The 23,071-nt window shown below is 37.1% G+C and overlaps 1 protein-coding gene across 2 annotated transcripts in view; it reads right to left on the bottom strand.

Annotated features, from left to right (window-relative positions):
• The window catches only part of RASA2 (RAS p21 protein activator 2), a 121,389-nt gene that overhangs the window by 35,790 nt on the left and 62,528 nt on the right, over positions 1 to 23,071 (bottom strand). For both annotated transcript variants that reach the window (XM_040233936.1, XM_040233937.1), the window contains exons 6-9: positions 14,394 to 14,477; positions 12,725 to 12,797; positions 9,233 to 9,309; positions 7,294 to 7,395 (exon numbers count right to left, since the gene is read on the bottom strand). In XM_040233936.1, the coding sequence (XP_040089870.1) occupies positions 7,294 to 7,395; positions 9,233 to 9,309; positions 12,725 to 12,797; positions 14,394 to 14,477 (336 nt within the window). The remainder of the gene's footprint in view (positions 1 to 7,293; positions 7,396 to 9,232; positions 9,310 to 12,724; positions 12,798 to 14,393; positions 14,478 to 23,071) is intronic.

Here is a 23,071-nt window from a genome sequence, read left to right as displayed (position 1 = left end):
CACAGTGTAGCGTGCATGTGCACAGTGTAGCGTGTATGTGCACAGTGCAGTGTAGTATGTTCTGCAGCTCTGCAAATTCAGATACCCAGGAAACCTAGAAGTGAATCTGAATCGCCATGATGGAGCAGGGACTAATATATTTAAAATAGAAGGCCAATTACTAAATTTATGGAAAGAAATACTGCTGACAAGCAAACAACATCGGTTTGAACTACACAATTGCTGGAACTAGTCCCCCATGAATACAGAGGGAAGACTGTAAGTAAGACTGTACCACATTCGAGTGGCAAAGCTACCTGTACCTTTTTGTGACTGACATATTTTGGAAATGTTAATTCACAAAAGTAGGGAGAAGAGTGATACTATTAACAAGCAACACCCTCACCATCAAACCCATGCATTTATCACCTGGCTTAACTATTATCACCATTTTCCACAGTGTTTCATCTAAATCTCTCACTTCAACTAATATATTTTTTACCTGTTAACTTATAGTTTTTTATCTTTGGTCAATACATTTTTTACCTACTGGCAAGCTATTTGGAAAGCCAAATTATCTATCAGAAGGTGTGCTGTGGTGAGTATAGGGACATAACACAGAGATTTATGGAATCATGTGTGGATCACAATAAACTGTGGAAAATACCAGACCACCTGACCTGCCTCTTGAGAAACCTATATGCAGGTCAGGAAGCAACATTTAGAACTGGACATGGAACAGACCGGTTCCAAATAGGAAAAGGAGTACATCAAGGCTGTATATTGTCACCCTGCTTATTTAACTTCTATGCAGAGTACATCATAAGAAACGGTGGGCTGGAAGAAGCACAAGCTGGAACCAAGATTGCCGGGAGAAATATCAATAACCTCAGATGTGCAGATGACACCACCCTTATGGCAGAAAGTGAAGAGGAGCTAAAAAGCCTCTTGATGAAAGGAAGAGAGGAGAGTGAAAAAGTTGGCTTAAAGCTCAACATTCAGGAAATGAAGATCATGGCATCTGGTCCCATCACTTCATGGGAAATAGATGGGGAAACAGTGGGAACAGTGTCAGACTTTATTTTGTTGGGCTCCACAATCACTGCAGATGGTGACTGCAGCCATGAAATTAAGACTCCTTGGAAGGAAAGTTACGACCAACCTAGACAGCATATTGAAAAGCAGAGACATTACTTTGCCAACAAAGGTCCATCTAGTCAAGGCTATGGTTTTTCCAGTGGTCACGTATGGATATGAGAGCTGGACTGTGAAGAAAGCTGAGCGCCAAAGAACTGATGCTTTTGAACTGTGGTGTTGGAGAAGACTCTTGAGAGTCCCTTGGACTGCAAGGAGATCCAACCAGTCCATTCTGAAGGAGATCAACCCGGGGTTTCTTTGGAAGGAATGATGCTAAAGCTGAAACTCTAGTACTTTGGCCACCTCATGCAAAGAGTTGACTCATTGGAGAAGACTTTGATGCTGGGAGGGATTGGGGGCAGGAGGAGAAGGGGATGACCGAGGATGAGATGGCTGGAGGGCATCACTGACTCGATGCACGCAGCTCTGAGTGGACTCTGGGAGCTGGTGATGGACAGGGAAGCCTGGCGTGCTGCGATTCATGGGGTCGCAAAGTGTCGGACACGACTGAGTGACTGAACTGAACTGTATTACAGTTACAACCTGCTTCTGCCTCCCAGGGACTGCACCTACCCACCCTAAACAGTATCCTCACACTCTAATCAGGTTTACAGACTCTATTTTGGTTTGTTCTATAGAAATTATCCTCAGAGTGTATTATTCCCTTATCTCCAAATTGCTGGGGGAAGGAATACCTTATCCTTCTGGTATTCTCATAAAACTACAAAATATCCGCAAAATAGGTCTATAGTCCTAACATGGAACTTTCTTTGCAGAGGGATTCAGGCAGTGATATGACAGTTATTGATTTTTATGTATACACTGTTTTAGGGTGCTCGGGAACTCCAGAAGGGCTCTCTCCGGACACTCTTTTTAAACTTGTCTCCTTGGGTTTCTTTGGCAGGAATGGGAAATTTCTATGGACAAAGTATTTCATCCATGTCTACTAGAACAAAAAACAGAATTACAAAATTGTCCTACCCATTCCTTGAAAAGATCTTTTTTTTAATTTTTTAATGAGAAGGGATCACTCACTCGATTTATTTTTTAATAATATTAAAAGGGACACTTAAATATTTGCTGGCAACTTAAAACAGAATATTTTTGACTCTTAAACATATTCAAAAGCATTTAGGTGAAAAGTACTAACTTATAGCACACTGGTTAAGAGCACAAACTTTGGAGTCAAAAGAATTTGGTTCAAATTCCAGCTCTGCAACCTTGGGCAAACTGCTCAATCTCTCTGTGCTTGTTTCCTTATCTGTTACATAAGGAGTAAAAATAGTATCTAAATGATTAATCCTTATAAAAACCCTAAGGAGGTTATATAAGTAGAGCACTTAGAATAGTGCTTTGCACACAGTAAATGTGATTTATAAAACATTTAAATACATATAACTGTTACCACTTAAAATATATTAAATAACTAAAGATGAAAAGTTATTTATATAATTATATAAATGTGGTTAGTTGTTTTAAAATATTGTTACAAAAAGCTCAATTTCAACCATCTGAAGGATCCCTTGTGAATTAATCAATCTTGTATGAATTAAAGAGAAAAACCTCAAGATTTGTTACATCGAGGGTATTTGGTGTGTCTAAGGTCTAGGGATACAAAAAAAATCTCAAGTATATTTTTCTTTAGTTTTTAAATGAGCTGTTTCAGTTTGAAAGAATAAGGGACAGGAATTAAAAAAGAAGTTATTAACTGAAAAGGGCACTCAGTTGCTCACTTTTTTTTTTTTTCAATTTATAGTTAGGCATAAAAGCAATTCTAATGATCTCAAGAGTCAGCCTTTTAAAAGAAAAAAAGTCAGCCTTTGAAAGTTTTAACAAGGTCTGTATAATTAAAATTGAGGTATGTAGACAAAGACTACCATTATTTGTGAATAATGCTGCCTAAGCTGGAAAATAACTGTTCAGAGGCAGCTTTTCCAATACGCGAATGTCACTTCTGGTTCCAGAAAGATAATCACTATCAATGGATTTTTACCAAAGACAGGTGGCAAAACTAGCAACCTAGAAAACCAATTCATCTTAAGTAAATATTAATCCAGTTTTAAGTTTGTATAAAGTGCTTATGTTGAAAAAAAGACCTCCAACCATGTGCTATATTTCTATTTGAATTTTACTTTCAAAATTAAAAAATTATAACATGAAAAGATCTTTGCATCAATTTTCTTAATGTTCATTTTGGATCATCTAGGAGGAAATGATTGTACCAGTATGTATAATCACACAAAGGTTTCGCACATATTAAGTTCTCTGACAAAATGCAAATCAAAACCACAATGAGGTACCATTTCACACCAGTCAGAACGGCTGTGGTCCAAAAGTCTGCAAGCAATAAATGCTCGAGAGTGTGTGGAGAAAAGGGAACCCTCTTACACTGTTGGTGGGAATGCAAACTAGTACAGCCACTATGGAGAATAGTGTGGAGATTCCTTAAAAAATTGCAAATAGAACTGCCATATAACCCAGCAACCCCACTGCTGGGCATACACACCGAGGAAACCAGAATTGAAAGAGACACATGTACCCCAATGTTCACTGCAGCACTGTTTATAATAGCCAGGACATGGAAACAACCTAGATGTCCATCAGCAGATGAATGGATAAGAAAGCTGTGGTACATATATACACAATGGAGTATTACTCAGCCATTAAAAAGAACACATTTGAATCAGTTCTAATGAGATGGATAAAACTGGAGCCGATTATACAGAGTGAAGTAAGCCAGAAAGAAAAACACCAATACAGTATACTAACACATATATATGGAATTTAGAAAGATGGCAACGATAACCCTGTATGTGAGACAGCAAAAGAGACACAGATGTATAGAACGGACTTTTGGACTCTGAGGGAGAGGGAGAGGGTGGGATGATTTGGGAGAATGGCACTGAAACATGTATACTATCATGTAAGAAATGAACTGCCAGTCTGTGTTCGATACAGGATACAGGACGCTTGGGGCTGGTGCATGGGGATGATCCAGAGAGATGATATGGGGTGGGAGGTGGGAGGAGGGTTCAGGATTGGCAACTCATGTATACCCGTGGCGGATTCATGTCAATGTATGGCAAAACCAATACAGTATTGTAAAGTAAAATAAAGTAAAAATAAAAATTAAAAAAAAAAATAAGTTCTCTGACACCAGGTTACTGGTAAAATAAGACAGAACTATATTAGCACTAAGGTTCTCTTCATTTATACCATTCCACACCAATGGAATACTGGTACCAAAGGGGAAAAAAAAAAAGATGAAGAAATTCTGTATGTACTGATGCAGAATAATGGTGATGACAGCAGCAGTAACTATAATGAGTGTGAGAGATACCCATGGTCACAGCACTTATTTTACGTGAAACCAATTCATCCTCTAATGTTGGGAGGCAGGTATTGAGTGTACCAACCCCATTCCATAGCCAAAGAAAATAAAGGCATTCAGGTGGAATACCTTGTCAGGGATCACCCAGGTAGTTAATGACAGATGGGATTTGAACCACAGTAGTCTGATTCTAGAGTCCATACTCTTAACCACTATAAAAAGTCGACAAATACTTAATGAAGTTCTACTAAATTGCTAACTGAAAAAAAGGTATAGAACATGGTACAATATGTGTCCATTCATGTAAAGAAGAGGAAAGATAGACATATCCATATTTGCCTGTATTTACATAAAATATTTCCAGGAACTCAAAACAGGGGCTGCCTCGGAAGAGGTTAGCTGCGGGACAGGGGCAGGAGGTAAGACTTTTATCTTCTGAACTGTGAACCATGTGAATGAGTTCTGTTGTTTACATATGTGGAAGTTAAAACTAGCTAATAGGACACTAAGGAGCTAATCCTAACACTTTAACAGAAGTTTCAGAATAAAGAATACACACTATCACTAAGGAACTGACTAGTTAACAAAGGAAAGGGAAAGTAACTGAATCATGTCATAATTTGAGAACAAAATTGAAACCACAAAAGATCAGTTTTCAGGGGACATCCCTGGTGGTCCAGTGGCTAAGACTCCATGTTCCCAATGCAAGGGACCTGGGTTCCATACTTGGTCAGAGAACTAGATTCCACATGCCACAAGCAAGATCCAGCACAGCCAAATAGATAAAAATAATAAATATTTTTTGAAAAAAAAAATCAGTTTTCAGGAAAAGACTCTAATAGTAAATGCTAAATAGAAATAATGTGCAAAGGGAAAGCAAACAAATACTTCTCAAACAACAGAATTATATTACTGATAATTATTCTCTTTCCTACTATTAAGATTAGAAAAAAGACACTTGAAATCCTGAAGGTAAAGCTTTTCTTGAGTTTTCATTTAGTTATTAACAACCCCACAAGGGGACGCTGCAGTTCTACAACTGACAAAGGAGAATGTGTTTTAATCTGACTTAAAAGGAAATTGCATTCACATTTTTATATTTCCTCACGTATAGGGAAGTGTAAATGAATGAGCAGGATGTTTCTATTTCATGCTGCATAAATTTTAACACATACTTCTGGCATGTTACCTTTAACATATTACTGGCCAAAAATAAATCTACAGGAATAAAATTAATTTCTGTTAGTGCTCATACATCCTGACTTGGTAGTTCGACAAACTGTTGCCAAATTTGGAGGGCCTGTTTGGAGACATCTTATTTAAAATACAGGCTATAATGGCACATTTCAAGTTCACTTGGAGGAGCCTTGGGAGGCACAACAACTTACGTGTTATTTTGTACCAAGTAGCATGCTATGGACTTCCCCGGTGGCTCAGTGGTAAGTCTGCAATGCAGGAGCCACAGGATCCCTAGGTCAGGAGATCCCTTGGAGGAGGGCATGGGAACCCACTCTAGTATTTTTGCCTGGAGAATCCCATGGACAGAAGAGCCTGGTGGGCTACAGTCCACAGGGTTGCACAGAGTCAGACACGAATGAAGTGACTTGGCACGCATGGCGTATCACTTTAAAGGCAATGAACTGAGTTCAGAAATTTTCATTTAAAAAATGTATGCTAACTTTATATAAGATGGTAGAAGTTCGGCAGGAGGGAATGACAAGCCTCAAATGTTAATAAAAAAAATGACCAAGTTTCCTCCCTCCCCCGCTGCCCCATCTATGGACATGTTTTGGAAGTTACAGCATATAAAATGCCACCATAAAGACTGATCTTAGATCTGCATTAGCAAAAGGTAAAAAAATAAAATAAAAATTTTGAGACTACACAGACCAAGGTGAAGAATGCCTGATGGCAGGCACTCAGGAGAGGCAGGATCCTGCAGACAAATGAGACTGCTGCCCACAGTAAGAAACATTGGAACACTTGGTTTCAAGTCCTCTTCCAGGCAACTGAAGCTGAGCACTAAAAGGGGGCCTTACAAGGCAAATGAGAAAGGCATGTTGTTTTATACTCAGTTGAAACCCAAGTTTAGCATGAGGGCTACTGGGCAACCTACTGGAGGGGAGTGGACATAACTGCTTTTATGTGCTGTAGAGAGGGAAAAAAGCAATAGTTTCACACTGATTTTGCTAAGGAAACTAACATCAGTTTAATGTCTGAACATTAACATGAATTTAATGTCGTTATAAGAAGTCAAGAAAAGGTTTAATACTGTAGCCAATACTGAGCCACCAGAACCCCTGAAAAGCTCATTAACTGAATGAGCTCAACATCTAGATCCCAGACATTAAGAAAATAACACCAGAGCCATTCACAGTACATTTCAATAGGGTTTGTGGAAGAAAAATTACTGGTGAGATTCCATAACAGCTGAATCTCTACAATAAACCCTTTGCTTTCAAACATTCACAATTCCCATGCCTGTTAATAAAGTTTTTGAACTACAGATGTTGATCTGTGATCAAACTTTCTCTCACAAGAGCAACTCTCATGTAATCTTTGAAATGTTCTACATTTTTTCTTCAGAGTTAAGATTTAGTTTTTGAACAGGAAAATATTCTAGACAATTCAGTTCTTTTATCTCAGTACCAGAGGGCAAGTCATAAAACAAAAATAACTGTACTTGTATTTCTGCAACAATAAATTAATGGCCACATCAGTGTTAATGACTTTGGGCTTATCCATTCAAAACTTAAAATATGCTTAAAAGAACCATTTTTTTGCACAGACAGTGCATGAAAGGGGTTGACCTACTGTGTAGTTCACTACAGTATCTGTCTTCTTACCAGGCTTGATGAGAGGCATCATTTCTTAATACGTTCACAGGAACCTTAATTTCACCGAGGAAAACATCTTGGACCAGGTTTCCATTGTTCCACAAGTCGATCCTGAAAATTTTAAAATTGGCTTGATTTTTTTTGCAAACAATGTGTAAGAGAACAAACATGACTAAATAGCTTCAAACTACTACAATTTGTATTATAGCATTAATTTAAGGTTCTGAGTACTTTTGCCATAAGCACCTTTGCCACATCTTTCCCTCAAGCATTTTTGCCACAAACATTTTCACCACATAACTAACTGGTTATAAGGCAATTCTGTCATAAAAAGATAAAATAAATAAATAAAAGAGAGACATTAAAAAAGACACAAACATAAAAAATAAAATTACAAAGACTTCATTGGAAAATACAAAATTTTAATACATTCAAAATATGTATAAATTCATGGCAATAATTCACAAATAACTGATTTTATTTTGTGGGCTGTACCTAAACACTTGTCTTCTAAGTCTTTTGTTCACAGTATTTTACACATTGCTTTCGTTTTTGCTTATTGATTGGTCTCCTCATCTGGCATTACACTGTTTTGCTAAAATTTCATCCTTTGTTAAAAGAGATGTCCATTTCCAAACACTACTTGCTTCTGAGCTTTGTACTGCGTTGGGAAAGCCATCCACACTGTTGTTCCCTCTTGGCACAGTGTCCCATGTCTATTGACAGATGTTTCAAAGTTCTACGGGAAATGTGGGTTCATCTCTACGCCTCTGAGGCCCTCAGACTCTCCTCCAATGTGGCGTGTTTCAAAATAAGAAACCAGCTCCTGGGGCAAATCATTGTCACCTGTCTGATCAATAAAGCTATCAATTACATAGGTAACTAGAAGAAACACTAATGCAGTTCAACCAGTTGAAATCAAACTGTCAACCAGTTATTTTATTTTTCACAGCAAAGTTGACTTATAGCCAATTAGTTATGTGGTGAAAATGTCTGTGGCAAAGATGTTTACAGTAAAGGTGCTTATGGCAAAGATGCTTATGGTGAAAGTACCAGACAAGTAATTTCACATGCTTTAAAATAAGAGATGTTAGCACCGTCATACACCTCACTAGCTAAACTAAGAAAGCAGAATACTACCGTAGTTTTACTTAAAAGCACAGAATTTAACTATCTTAAATAATTTAAAAGAAAGTACTTAAGTTTCTTAGTACCAAAATCTAGGTTTTATTTTAACCTGTAGAAATAAGGACTACAGAATTACATTTTTGAATTTGAGAAAAGAAACCAACACAAGACTACAGTTTCTTTCTCAAAACCAGTTAATATGTAAAGATAGGTGATTTTAAAAAAATACATTACCTGATCATTCCAAACATGTGATTAATACACCCTTCAGATGAACACACTGTTAACACCACACCTATACATGCATATACAAAACTTTCACCTCCCAAACAGCATAGATATTTAAGACCTAGGAAATAGCACAAACTTCAAACACATGCACCTGTTGGGTTATCTTACAAGACTTCTTACCTCACTGAAATTTCTGTTAGACAGCAGATATGTTAAGAAGAATAAAAAAATTATTTCTAAATTGGCTAGTATATAATTACTTTTCTATATATTCTTTGTATCCATTATGTTATGATTTAAAATTTTAAGGAGCAATTATATTTGGGAAAAACTAAAAATATAAATAGGTAAAAATAAGGTCTTTTAAAAATAGATACACTTTGACTACTTCTGCAAAGAAATCAGATTTTGAGAAGATAATTTGGATTTAAATTAGAAGATAATTTAAATTTAAATGCACATTCCTCTAAGTTTCACTGCTGAACTTGCTAAAGAGAATTCTGTTAGCCTGAGTCATCTTTTTCAGTTAAATTTAGGATTTTTCTTTTGGCACAGAAAACAGAAACTCTGTAAAATCCAATTCACATACCTAATTTCCAGCTTTTCAATGTCCTCCTCTTCTACCTGGAACTGGGACTTTCTGGTGTAACTACTGGATCTCGTCACCTATAAACAAAACATTTTAGTAAAAAAATTTTAATATCTTTTTCCTACACAAACTTTAAAAAACCATCCCTAAAGTGTTTGTGTTTTTTATAAACAGAAGAAAATGCCCATGTAATATCTGACCCCAAATCTAAATACACAAACAGCTATGGAAGTAGCAGAGAGAGGTAAAGATAAGGTGGTAAATAAAACATCGAAATCAACTTTACCTCCATACCCTTCCTTATCGACTGAATATGTAGGAACACTGGGTTCTTTGGCTCATATGTATCTGTTGGTGACTCAGAGTAAAAGTGTTCTATTTCAGTGAAACTGCATAAGCTAGGAACTGTTTGAAGACTTTCCCACATTTCTCAAGATAACAATGCCACCCTCACACTTCCTTCTCACATTTTTACTGAAAATATCAAGGCCACTGGCAGGAACTTCCTCAACTACTGTCCACCTGAACACGTCCATTCCCATAGAAGCCTGTTTACTGGATGACTTTTCTCATCCTTTTCTGAATCAGAGGGTGACATGATCCTCCTCTTTTCTGAGACAGCTCCACCCCCACATGGTATGCAGTAAACATGCAGTCAGCATTCGATGTATTTTAATTGCAGCTTTCTTGACCATACTGTTCACCTCATTCAAGTCTAAGAAAAATTCTCCCTTTAAATTATGGTCTTCCTATCTCTTTCCTTTCACAGACAAGTATCTCAAAACTGCTACCCATCCGCTTCCTCACTACCCACTCACTACAGTAACTCCTTATAATCTGGCTTCCTCATAGATCACCCTCCTAAAACCCCTCTCTTAATCATCAAGTCTGATGATGAAATTCTGAGTTCTCACCTTCCGTGACCCCTTTATCTGAACGAGTGACCATACAAACATCCTCCATTTTCCCAGAGATATTCTTTTCTCTGAGTTTACCCAGCATGATCCGGGCTACCTTCTGCTCTCCTTGCTTCTACCTCTGCCATTACTTCTTCCTCAGAACATACAAATATGGGTTTTCTCGAGGGTTTTATATTTTATTTTGCTCTAAGCTACACAGGCCTGTACAGTTAACAAAGTGCTTTCATATTCATTATCTTCTGTGTTCATCAGAACACTGCTCTGAGGCAGGCAGGGCTAGATTTATTATCCTCATCTTGAAAATGAGGAAGCTAAAGTACAGACATTAAGAAACACATTCAAAGTCAAATATTTAATATGTGGCAGAACTTAACTGGTTCACTTCTCTCCTTTCTTGCATACCTCTACACCCTTGGCTTGCTTTCTTGACTCACTGTAAGCAATTCTTGAATCTTTATCTACAGTCATCACCCATCTTAGTCATGAACTATGGGAGGATTTCACATGTCAGAGCTCAAGCTCATTATGCCCCACACTGAACCACTTGTTTTCCTTCTTAACTTTTCCAGATTTGAAATCATGAGGACAACATCTGACTCCTCCTTTTATCTTTTCTTCTGTAACCAATTTGTTATCTTGCCATTTGTAGTTTCTCATCTTTCTCTTCCGCCCTGTTTCCATATTACTTTCTTGAGTCAGACTCTTCCCCCTCTTTTGCTTTTTCCTTTTTTAAAAAAAACACCTAGACTACAACAGTCTCTTGATCTCTGTTCTCTCTCGTAGCCATCTGGCCCACAGATCATGGTTAATTCTTCTCAAAATACTTCATTACTCTTGTTATCTCTGGGCTCAACAATATTCAATGCCCAATACTCCAACCTGCTCTCAAGGTCTTTCATTAGTTGGTCCTACTTTATCTTTCTAAGCTTAACTCCCTTTATTCCCTTTCAGTCAAATCACTACTTGCTACTCTTTGGACATAACTTTCTGTTTCTATGTCTTTGTCCAAAATATTCCATCTCTAATACTCTTTCCTCTGGCTTAACTCAGTGGCAGCAGAGCTCCCCAGCATCTACTACTGCATGTCTGCATGTGTGTGCATGCTTGGGTCTCTTACTCTAGCCAGAGAACAGAGACTGAACTTTTATCTTTATAATAAACTCAACAAAAGGGCCCTTCGAATGAATGTTTTGAGGCTTGATATGCATGCTTGCATATACCAAACAGGTCAGGTCTTGACTTTCAAAGGACATTTTGCCCCTTCTTGGATTTTTTTCAGGCTAGATGTAGTAGCCATTTTAAAATATGGAACAACTGAATTAAGTAAGTCCTTGGCTGGAAAATGGAAAAATCTCACACTGGTACATTTTCTTTTGTTTTTTCTTTCTTCCTCACTTCCACCCCCACAATTCTTCCTACTTCAATTCTGGCCTTTCTTCAACAGTGTTCCTTTATTAAAGCACAGTAATCAGGCATGGCTAGATATGCCCTCACTCTCTTCACTTCGAAATATCAAAAAAAAAACAAAAAAAAAAAAACCCATGTAAAAAAAAGGAAAAGCACAAAATGTAACTTAAAAAAAAATCTTTCCTACATGTTAATTTCAATTGCAACCGATTTTATGGGCAGAACACAATCTTTTAGAATAGAGCTTACTTTTGTTTTTTCTTGTAGTTTTCTAATATGAAAAAGGATTTATTTAACAATGCTCCATAGTACGGAGAAGGCAATGGCACCCCACTCCAGTACTTTTGCCTGGAAAATCCCATGGTTAGAGGAGCCTGGTGGGCTGCAGTCTATGGGGTCGCTAGAGTCAGACATGACTGAGCGACTTCACTTTCACTTTTCACTTTCATGCATTGGAGAAGGAAATGGCAACCCACTCCAGTATTCTTGCCTGGAAAATCCCATGGATGGCGGAGCCTTGTGGGCTGCCGTCTATGGGGTCGCACAGAGTCAGACACGACTGACGCGACTTAGCAGCAGCAGCAGCAACTCCATAATAAGGAACTTCAAAGCCCTGTATTTGGGGCAACTTCAAAGCAGTTGAAGTTCTCTATGAAAATAAGCATGTCTCCTTAGAATGATTTAGCTAAAAAGAAGTTAATAACAAGGCCTTAATCATATCGTACTTTATAATCTGAAAGCATTTTCACATTTGAACCTCATAAAAACTCTATGACTTAGGTTGGGATGCTACTGTTCTCTCTGACAAAATTATCCTTTCACAAGAAATTTGAGTCTCTCATGTAGTGATCTGTTCAAACTCAACTGGGACTAGAATCCAGACCTAACAAGTGGATATTGCACTTATTTCACTAATGGCTTTCAAGGAGTATTCTGCCAAAGAGTCCTGGGGGGCTGGCTAAGGTGGGGTTCTGTGTGAAGGCGGGTGTGATACCAAGGCTGACTGAAGAATGGGTGTGGTCCTAGACCTCCCCCTCCTCAAATTAATCAGAGCTCTGCCTTCGTTTTATGCACTGGGCCTCCACAGTGTCACACCATGGACCCACAGTTTTCAGAAAAAAAAAATGCTTAGTTGTATTAACATTTAAAGAAAACAAAAAGTTACCTCAAAATAAAAGATTTCATTAAACTGCGGATTGCTCGTTTTCTTCTTTACTTTTGTCTTCTTTTGGTCATTCCTGTTCCAATGTGGTAGAGTTTTACCTTGTAGAACTTAACAGTACACAATTATAAAACATGCTATTTCCAACCAGGGAGCCAGGCCTCTTTCTGTTTAACTGTTAGGATGACTCAGGGAAGACAGTAGCTTTAAATAGTACTTGAGGGAAAAAACTGATGTGTCTCTAAAAACTCAAAGAAGACACAAATTTTGTATATGTGATAAATGCCAAGATTTTATTATTCCATGGCTATACTAGATTGACTGTCAAAGTTTCCTTCAGGGTTTTTTAAATAACACATTCTATTATATAAGCAACTCAAAATAAATGGCAGAAGGAAGACAATGAGATTCAAATACCTTATTCTATGTTGAAAAGTACCCCAGGAACACATTTAACTCAGTTTACCTCTTGGACTCTGGCTACAATGTGGCTTTTTTTTAAAAAAAAAAAAAACTTTTTATTTTGAAATAATTAGAGATGCAGAGGAGGTTGCAAAGAAATGTACAGGGAAGTCCCATGGAGACTTTCACCAGCTCCCCAACGGTAACATCCTTCACAACCACAGCACAGTATCAAAACCAATAGTGACTTTTTAAAACAAACTCGGATGCTAAACAGTTTCTATCTGTACATTACTAAGCATTTACACTAAAGAATCTGTTGAGTACTGCTTATAAACAAGAACAAAAACCAAGAACAATTCCACTAAACACTTGAAACATGGAGAACTAAATTCCTTTGACAGGATGAATGTTATATGACTGAGTATCTGCTTTTAAATTTAAAACCATCTATACTAATAATAGGATACTATTGCTTGAGAAGCCAGTAAGTACGAGGCATGGTGCTTTACATACCATAGGGACAAATACATTTTTCAAAGTGACTTACTGGTTATTTTCTTAAAAATAAGATACATAGTGAGCTTGGGGCTGGGAAGAAGCAGTACATGTCTATGTATGTATATATATGTTTCTGTGTGGCACTATTATGCTCTTTGTTTCTTGATTCTAAGCCTTCAAGTTGTAGACAAATTTCAACTAGTCAGGCTCTGAAAGAAACCATAATGAAATTATAAAATAGAAAATACTAAAAATTGCAATAGATTTTCTATAAATTATAGTAAGTAATTTAAATCAATGATACAGTGTGCTTCACCATGTTCTGGAATTCTCTCTGAACAGCACAGATGGCACAAGCAGAAAAGGTATTTTTAGTCCTGACTTGCTTTCTAGATAAAAATATTGAAACTTCCTTGCTATTTTGAGCTAACATTTAAAACAGGATTCTACCTGCAATAAAATCTAAGACATTTGAAAATAAGAAGGCTGATGGTGAAAGAAGGTCAAGTTCATGATTTAAAGTACATTTTAAATACTAGAAAAGAGGTTGCTCCCAATAGCCTAAGAATCTGGCAGATGTGAAATGGCACTTGTTTTCCTTCATAAAAGAAGAGTTGGCTATTTGCAAGTGTATAACAGAACTGAAGATTTTTCTTTCAAAAAGCATTCATTAGTCTATTTCATAAATAGATATTTAATATGTTCTCTTAGAAACTTAATATTGTAATTATTAAACTTAAAAATCTAATACTAATTCAAAAAACATTACCTGGAAGGGCCCACTAGAGAAACTGTCGCATAAGGGTCACAGCTTTGTCCATTTATGAGAGGCAAACCATGGCACGCCTTGACACTAAGGAAGAATAAGGGAAAATTAACATTATTATACTCAAGTTAAATAACATAAAACATTATCTTTAAATACAAGTTATAAAGTCAAAGGGTTAAAATTGATTTTCACATGTCTAAAGTTATATGCCTATATACCACTTATCCCAAACATATGTATGCATGCACTTATTTTTTTTAGTTTTTTTGGATAGTATAATTGCTTTACAATGTTGTGTTAGTTTCTGCTGTACAACAACATGAATCGGCTATACGTATAAATATATTCCCTCCCCCGTGAACCTACCACCCCTCCAACCCCCACCCCTCTAGGTCATCACAAAGCACTGAGCTGAGCTCTCTGAACTCATTTACTTACGCTATACTTCCAAAAGAGGACTAGACCACCACAATTAGTACTGAGACTACCAAGTAATATTTAGCACACAAAGCATATCCAACAAGGTACATGCTGTGGTTTGCTAATACATTAAAATGACTGTGGCTTCTAAAAAGGAAAAGAAAAGGGTGTGAACCTTAAAGGAGAAACTACAAACCAAGTCAAATCTGTAGCATCATATCCTCTGCTAAAGCATGAATGAGAAACAAGGAAACAACTGTGGTTTCCACTTAAAATCTGATTCATAAATAAAGAGCAAGCCACATACAGTCCTGCAGCCTTTTATTCTGACTCTCAGTAACAGCTCCTGCATCATTCTGCAGAAAATGATTTAGACCATAAAAACCAAGATCATCTCATCTACTCCATGGATAATGGTTACTGGTATTTACAAAGAACACTGAACCTGACTTAATGACCTGCTCCTCAAATTTTCTCTTTATTGAGGTTCACAAATTCAGTTGACCATCTAAGGGTGTACATTTCCCAGTGCCTACAATAAAGTCATGAGTGTTGGTGAAAAGCATTCTTGGCTGAAAGATGTGAGCTAAAGAACGACATTCTAATTTCTCTCTACAACCCACAGATCATATATGTGGGTGAAGTGCAAATGGTATGCTGCCGAGTAAAGAAAGAAATGATAATATGACTCATTTCTATTAAATTGGGTATCAAAAATCAAATTAAAAAAATTTCTGAAACTAACTGATGAAAAGTACAGGTCAAGACAACAATTCTGGTTATTAATGTCAGGCTTGGGTATAGTCAAATTTTCCCACTGTACATACTGTTTGAAATGTATAATTCTTAGGCTAAGTCTCAAAATGATACCTGATTATTATACATTATTTGCAGTTTACTATTTATTTGCACAGAATGCACCTAATTCTCACAACTGTCTTTGAGAAAGGTATAATCATGTCATTTTAAAGAAGAAAGTAAGGCTAAAAAATTTATGTGAGAAAATAACAAAAAAATGCTAAAGAGGTAATACAACTTGTAAGAAGTAGGCTGAGACTCAACTTCTACTTTCTTAACTCCATTTCTAAAGTTCAAAGTCCTCCTACATTCCCACTGTGCCGGAATAAACTGTACTTGCTTGGCCACAAAGTTTGTTCGGGTTTTTCCGTAACATAATATGGAAAAACCCGAACAAACTTTGGGGCAACCCATACTTTCTTCGTAATACCAAATTTATCTGATGTAAACACTAATTATGAGAAATCTTAATTATAAAAAGTCACTATAATTTTATGAAGTATGATAACAATGAGAAAAACGCTTTTCAGTATACAAAGACTTCGACAAGAATATTCACAAACCAAAAAAACACCCATAACCCAAAAATATGAGTCTATAAAAATCATCAGAAGTACTCTTAAATAATTTTAAAATACAAGTATAAAAATCAGGTTTTCTGACAAACAAGTAGTAGTATTAAACACAGATTATTTTACTTGCTACATATATTATGAAATATTTTCCTAATTAACTACACTTCTAATTGGTAAATCAAACAACTTCACATCATAAACCATGAGTTAAAATTAATGTTAAAATAACCTTATTACATCAAATTATCTTGTATTTTATTTATATATGACATATAAAGCATTAGATAATGACACATTTTCTAGAAATTACAAAGGAAAATAAATTTAGTCCAAACTTGTTTATAATACAGAATGATTTGATTCTTTGCCTAGGATTTTTTTTTAAACTAAAAGACAAATATTAACTTCTACATATATTAAGAAGAGGTGGCAAGAATACACATAAGAACTATACAAAAAAGATCTTCACAACCCAGATTATCATGATGGTGTGATCACCAACCTAGAGCCAGACATTCTGGAATGCAAAGTCAAGTCAATGGGTGTTAGGAAGCATGACTACAAACAAAGCTAGTGCAGGTGATGGAATTCCAGTTGAGCTATTTCAGATCCTAAAAGATGATGCTGTGAAAGTGCTGCACTCAATATGTCAGCAAATTTGGAAAACTCAGCAGTTGCCACAGGACTGCAAAAAGTCAGTTTTCATTCCAATCCCAAAGAAAGGCAATGGCAGAGAATGTTCAAACTGCCACACAATTGTACTTATCTCACACGCTAGTAAAGTAATGCTCAAAATTCAAGCCATGCTTCAACAGTACGTGAACCATGAACTTCCAGATGTTCAAGCTGGATTTAGAAAAGGCAGAGAAACTAGAGATCAAATTGCCAACATCCTTTGGATCATCGAAAAAGCAAGAGAGTTTCAGAAAAACATCAACTTCTGCTCTGCTTTATTGACTATGCCAAAGCCTTTGACTGTGTGGACCACAACAAACTCTGGAAAATTCTTCAAGTGATGGGAATACAAGACCACCTGAACTGCCTCCTGGAAAATCTGTACACAGATCAAGAAGCAACAGTTAGAACTGGACATGGAACAACAGACTGGTTCCAAATAGGGAAAGGAGTATGTCAAGGCTGTATATTGTCACTCTGCTTATTTAACTTATATGCAGAGTACCTCATGCGAACTGATGGGCTGGATGAAGTACAAGCTGGAATCAAGATTGCCAGGAGAAATATCAATAACCTCAGATATGCAGATGACACCACTCTTATGGCAGAAAGCAAAGAAGAACTAAAGAGCCTCTTAATGAAAGTGAAAGAAGAAAGTAAAAAAGCTGGCTTAAAACTCAACATTCGGAAAACTAAGATCATGGCACTCAGTCCCATCACTTCATGGCAAATAGATGGGGAAACAATGGAAACAGTAAGAGACTTTATTTTTGGGGGCTCCAAAATCCCTGCAGATGATGACTACAGCCATGAAATTAAAATACACTTGCTCCTTGGAAGAAAAGCTATGACCAACTTAGCATATTAAAAAGCAGAGACATTCCTTTGCCAACAAAGGTCTGTCTAGTCAAAGGTATGGTTTTTCTAGTAGTCATTTATGAATGTGAGAGTTGGACTATAAAGAAAGCTGAGCACCAAAGATTTGATGCTTTTGAACTGCGGTGTTGGAGAAGACTCTTGAGAGTCACTTGGACCTGCAAGGAGATTCAACCAGTCCATCCTAAAGGAAATCAGTCCTGAATATTCATTGGAAGGACTGATGCTAAAGATGAAACTCCAATACTCTGGCCACCTGATGCAAAGAACTGACTCATTGGAAAAGACCCTAATGCTGGGAAAGATTGAAGGCAGGAAGAGAAGGGGATGACAGAGGATGAGATGGTGGATGGCATCACCGACTCAAAGGGTATGAGTTTGAGTAGGCTCCGGGAGTTGGTGATGGACAGGGAGGCCTGGCGTGCTGCAGTCCATGGCGTCGCAGAGTCAGACACGACTGAGTGACTGAACTGAACTGACATACAAGAGTATGTATGTAGTAGTACAGGGAGTTAACAGGGAACACATTTATCCTCCCACTTCAATACCTTTAAAAAAAAGTGTAATTACCAGAAGTTCAAGACAGTAATCTTGAGGGGATAATAAACAAGGTGAGCCCTCTAACTGTCCCAGGCTACTGCTAGATGGTCTCCTTGAGAAGAAAGAGAGGGGCTGTCAGTTGGGGAAGGCCAAGGTGACTAGAGTTCCCAGGACAGAGTACTGGAGGAAACAGAGCTGCATAGAGTGAAAGAAATCACCAGAGAGCTACAAAATTACCCACACCACCTGCCCATCTGCAGTCTTCAGCTGAGTGCTGATAAGCACATACCTGTGAGGAAACTGTATGTGCTGATAAGCATATACATGTGAGCAGGGGAGGGCAGTTAGAAAAGAACAGAGGGGACAATTCCTGAAGCCTACAAATGACTATCAAGAGATCCCATGGGCATGGTAAGAAGCTGGTAATTTATGGGTGCTGGCCTCAGTAGTGGGAAAATATCAGCCACAGGCTAAAAGGCCATTCTGGTTCCAGCTAACAAAGCTTAAATGCAAACCATAAATGAATCAAACTGTTTCCAAATAATTTAAGTCTTCAAGTATATTCATAAGAATACAAAAGCATCCAGCAACTCCACAATGTCTAGCATGCAACAGAAAACAACTAGAAACACAAAAAAATCAAGAAAATACAACCCAGGATGGAAAAAAGCCAAATCAATAGTAGCAGATCCAGAAATAACACAGATGATAGAATTAGTAGACGAGGACATGGAAAAAGTTATAACTACATTTCATATGTTTGGTAGAAACACAGAAGACATTAAAATCTGAATGTCTATAAGTTCTGATATGAAAAATACTGAGTGGGATTAATAGAAGGTTAGAAATGGCAGAAGAAAAGATTAGTAAACATGAAGGTAGAGTAACAGACACATTATACAGATATGTAAATGGTCTAAACATGTCAACTAAAAAGCAGAAATTTTCAGATGGGACAAAAAGATTATACTCTGTCTTTAAGAAATTCTTTTAAATATAAGATAAAAATAAAAGTAAAAAACAGAAAAATATATACCACGCTAATACTAACTAAAGGAAAGCTGAATCAATGAGTAATGACAATCCAAATATCCAATAGCAAGGGTCTAGCTGAATAAATTATGGTAAATCTATACAATGGAATTCTACATAGTTGTCAAAAGAATGGAGTAAATATCTATTCTCTAATTACACTGATTATGGAGAGATCTTCAGTATATATTCTTAAGTGAAGAAGGAAGTTACATTCTATATATAGGTCTTTAGTTTCTTTAGGTAGATATATTCCTAAGTATTTAATTCTTTTCATTGCAATGGTGAATGGAATTGTTTCCTTAATTTCTCTATTTTCTCATTATTAGTGTATAGGAATGCAAGGGATTTCTGTGTGTTGATTTTATATCTTGCAACTTTACTACATTCATTGATTAGCTCTAGTAATTTTCACACTGAAACATGTATAATATCATATAAGAAACGAATCGCCAGTCCAGGTTCGATACAGGATGCTTGGGGCTGGAGCACTGGGGAGACTCGGAGGGATGGTACGGGAAGGGAAGCGGGAGGGGGGTTCAGGATGGGGAATACGTGTACGCCTGTGGCGGATTCATGTTGATGTGTGGCAGAACCAATACAATATTGTAAAGTAAAAAATACAAAAAGCAGTGAAGTGATAAAAAAAAAAAGAAAGAAGTTACAGAACTCTATACTTTGTGTAAGAATGGAATGGGAAACATTAATATATTTTTATTTATATCAATATATGTGCATAAATTTATTTGCTTGTATTTGTAAAAATACTGAAAAGACTAAAATTTGGGAATGGGGGCTTATTCAGATATATCTGACACAGTTTTGAGTTTGCAAACATAGAAAACTTTTATATTTCAAAAGTGAAAATAAACTTAAAGAGAGAACTAGAATTAGTTCAAAAGACTGCTACTGCTGCTGCTGCTGCTAAGTCGCTTCAGTCGTGTCTGACTCTGTGCAACCCCATAGACGGCAGCCCACCAGGCTCCCCCATCCCTGGGATTCGCCAGGCAAGGACACTGGAGTAGGTTGCCATTTCCTTCTCCAATGCATGAAAGTGAAAAGTGAAAGGGAAGTCGCTCAGTCGTGTCCGACTCTTCACGACCCCATGGACTGCAGCCTACGAGGCTCCTCCATCCATGGGATTTTCCAGGCAAGAGTACTGGAGTGGGGTGCCATTGCCTTCTCCGTCAAAAGACTAGAGCACAGTATTTGATTCTAATCCTTAGTGATATATAGTCTTAGAACAAATAAACAGTTAAGACTTCTAAAACTTCATTCAGTAACCTAATCATCAGTGGTAATACTGGTACTATGAATTTTGAATCTACTGTCTCTATTTTATAAGATAATGTAAATAATCATATTGTTAAGTATATAATGTTAGGGATTAAGATTTTCAATGTAAGAGGAAAGAAATACAAGTATAAAATCAAAGCTGGACTAAAAATCTTTAGTATTAAATTTAAATTACAAACATGAAAAAAGGAAGAAAGCAAGCGAACCAACCAGCCAGGGAGCCAGAGTGGGCGTATTAATATCAAACTAGATTTCACAATGAAGAATATTACCAATATTAGAATAAAGAGGGATATTCTATAATAACGAGTTCAATTTATCAAGCAGACATAAAAATACAGTATAACACAAAACAAACACAGCCCAGGCCCAGACAGCTTCATTGGTGAATACTTACATTAATCATGTAAAAAATAAATTACATGAGTTCTATAAAAACTTGGAAAACTGAAGAGGAGAGACTATGTCCCAGTTCATCCAAAGTGACCATTAATATCCTGATTACAAAACCAAAGACATTATAAGAAAACTATAAACTAATATCTTTCATGAATAGAGACGCAAAAATCCTTAACAAAAGTTCAGCAAATCAAAGCCAGCAATAGGTAACAATATTAACACAACATTGACCAAGTGGATGTGGTTTAAACATTCAATCAGTCAACAAAATTCACCATTTTAACAGATAAAAACAAAAAATAAGTGTTAAGATCACCTGAATATCCATCTCTGGTAAAAATTCTCAGCAAACTAGGAACAAAGGGGGAACTTTCTCAACCTGATGATGGATACCTAACATTGTACTTGGTGGTAAAAAACTGAAAAATTACCCCCTAAGATAAGTAATAAGACAAGAATGTTTGTTCTCACAACTTCTATTCAACATTGTACTGAAGTTTCTGGCCAGTACAATAAAGGAAGAAACAGACTGAAAAGGAAGAAGTAAAGTCGGTCTATTCACAGATGACATAACTGACTGTGTACAACACTGAATAGAACCTATTTTTAAAAAGATAGTAGAATTAATAAGTGAATGTAAAAAGGTTGCAGGATATAAAACAATTTCCATATACTAGCAACAACCATATATTCAATTTGTCTCAATTTTCTCTCCTGAGGTTCTTTACCTCAGTCCGTTAATCTAAAATAAAAATTACTGCCTGGACTTCAAGTCACTTTGCACCTATCTAATTTTTCTATTTTCTCGACCTCCTATTCACTCCTCCCCTTACTGAAATCCAGTTTTTTCTGCTTTTCATTCCATGGAAACTCCCCTCATTAAGGTCCCCTGAGTGTCAAATGCTATCCATATTTTTCAGGGGTTTTCTCACTGGATTTCTTGGCGGCATGCAATATTCCCGATCACTCTCTCTTTGAAACTCTCTTCTCTCTTGGTTTCCTTGACCCTAACTTCCTTTGTAACACCTATCTGTATGCTTCAGGTTTTTCTAATTCTAACTGCTGGAAAAAACCGAAAGTGTTAGCTGCAGTCGTGTCTGACTCTTTGTGACCCCATGAACTGCAGCCTGCCACGCTCCTCTGTCTATGAGATTTCCCAGGCAAGAATACTGCAGTGAGTTGCCATTCCTTTCTCAAGACGATGGAGATCATCTTGACCCAGGGACTGAACCCAGGTCTCCTGCACTGGCATTGGCAAGTGGATTCTTTACCATCTGAACCACCAGGGAAGCCCTCTACTACTGGATTTGCTAGCAACTGCTCTCTTTATGCTACATAACCTCCCTTAAGCCTACTACAATCTATCACATCTGTTCTTCTGGCCACAACTACTATCAACAAAACACTTGTATATGAGATCTCACCACAGAGTTAAAGACTTCTGTATCTGAATGTCTGATGGAAATCCCTACATAGATGTTCAAGAGCAGCTAAAACTCAACTCACTATCATCTATTAAAGCAGTTCCTCCTCCAGTATTTTCTCTTTGTTGTATATACCATCACCACCCCTAAACACAACTAGAAATCTAGGAGCCATACCGGAATAATTCCTCCTTCCTCCTCACTTTCTATTATCTACTCAATCAATATGTTTCAGTGATTCTACTCTCTAAATATTACTTCATCTGGCCTCTCTTCTCATATCTGCAACTATTGCTCTGGCACAGAATCCACTCTCACTTGGATTTCACAAAGTAAATCCAACAACCCTTTATTGTTATCGTTCAGTTGCTAAGTTATGCTCAACTCTTTGCGACTCCATGGACTAGAGCACGCCAGGCTCCTCTGTCCTCCACTATCTCCTGGAGTTTGCTCAAATTCATATCCTCTGAGTTGGTGATGCTATCTAACCATCCTCTACTGCTCCCTTCTCCTTTTGCCTTCAATCTTTCCTAGCATCAGGGTCTTTGCCAATGAGTCAGCTCTTCGCATCAGGTGGCCAAATTATTGGAGCATCAGCTTCAGTAACAGTCCCTTCCAGCGAGTATTAAGGATTGATTTCCCT

Source organism: Oryx dammah, unplaced genomic scaffold (genome assembly GCF_014754425.2).
Source record: "Oryx dammah isolate SB20612 unplaced genomic scaffold, SCBI_Odam_1.1 HiC_scaffold_2, whole genome shotgun sequence".
In the NCBI taxonomy this organism is placed as follows: Eukaryota; Metazoa; Chordata; class Mammalia; order Artiodactyla; family Bovidae; genus Oryx; species Oryx dammah.
Note: the sequence above shows the minus strand (reverse complement) of the source record. Positions and strands in the feature narration are given on the sequence as shown.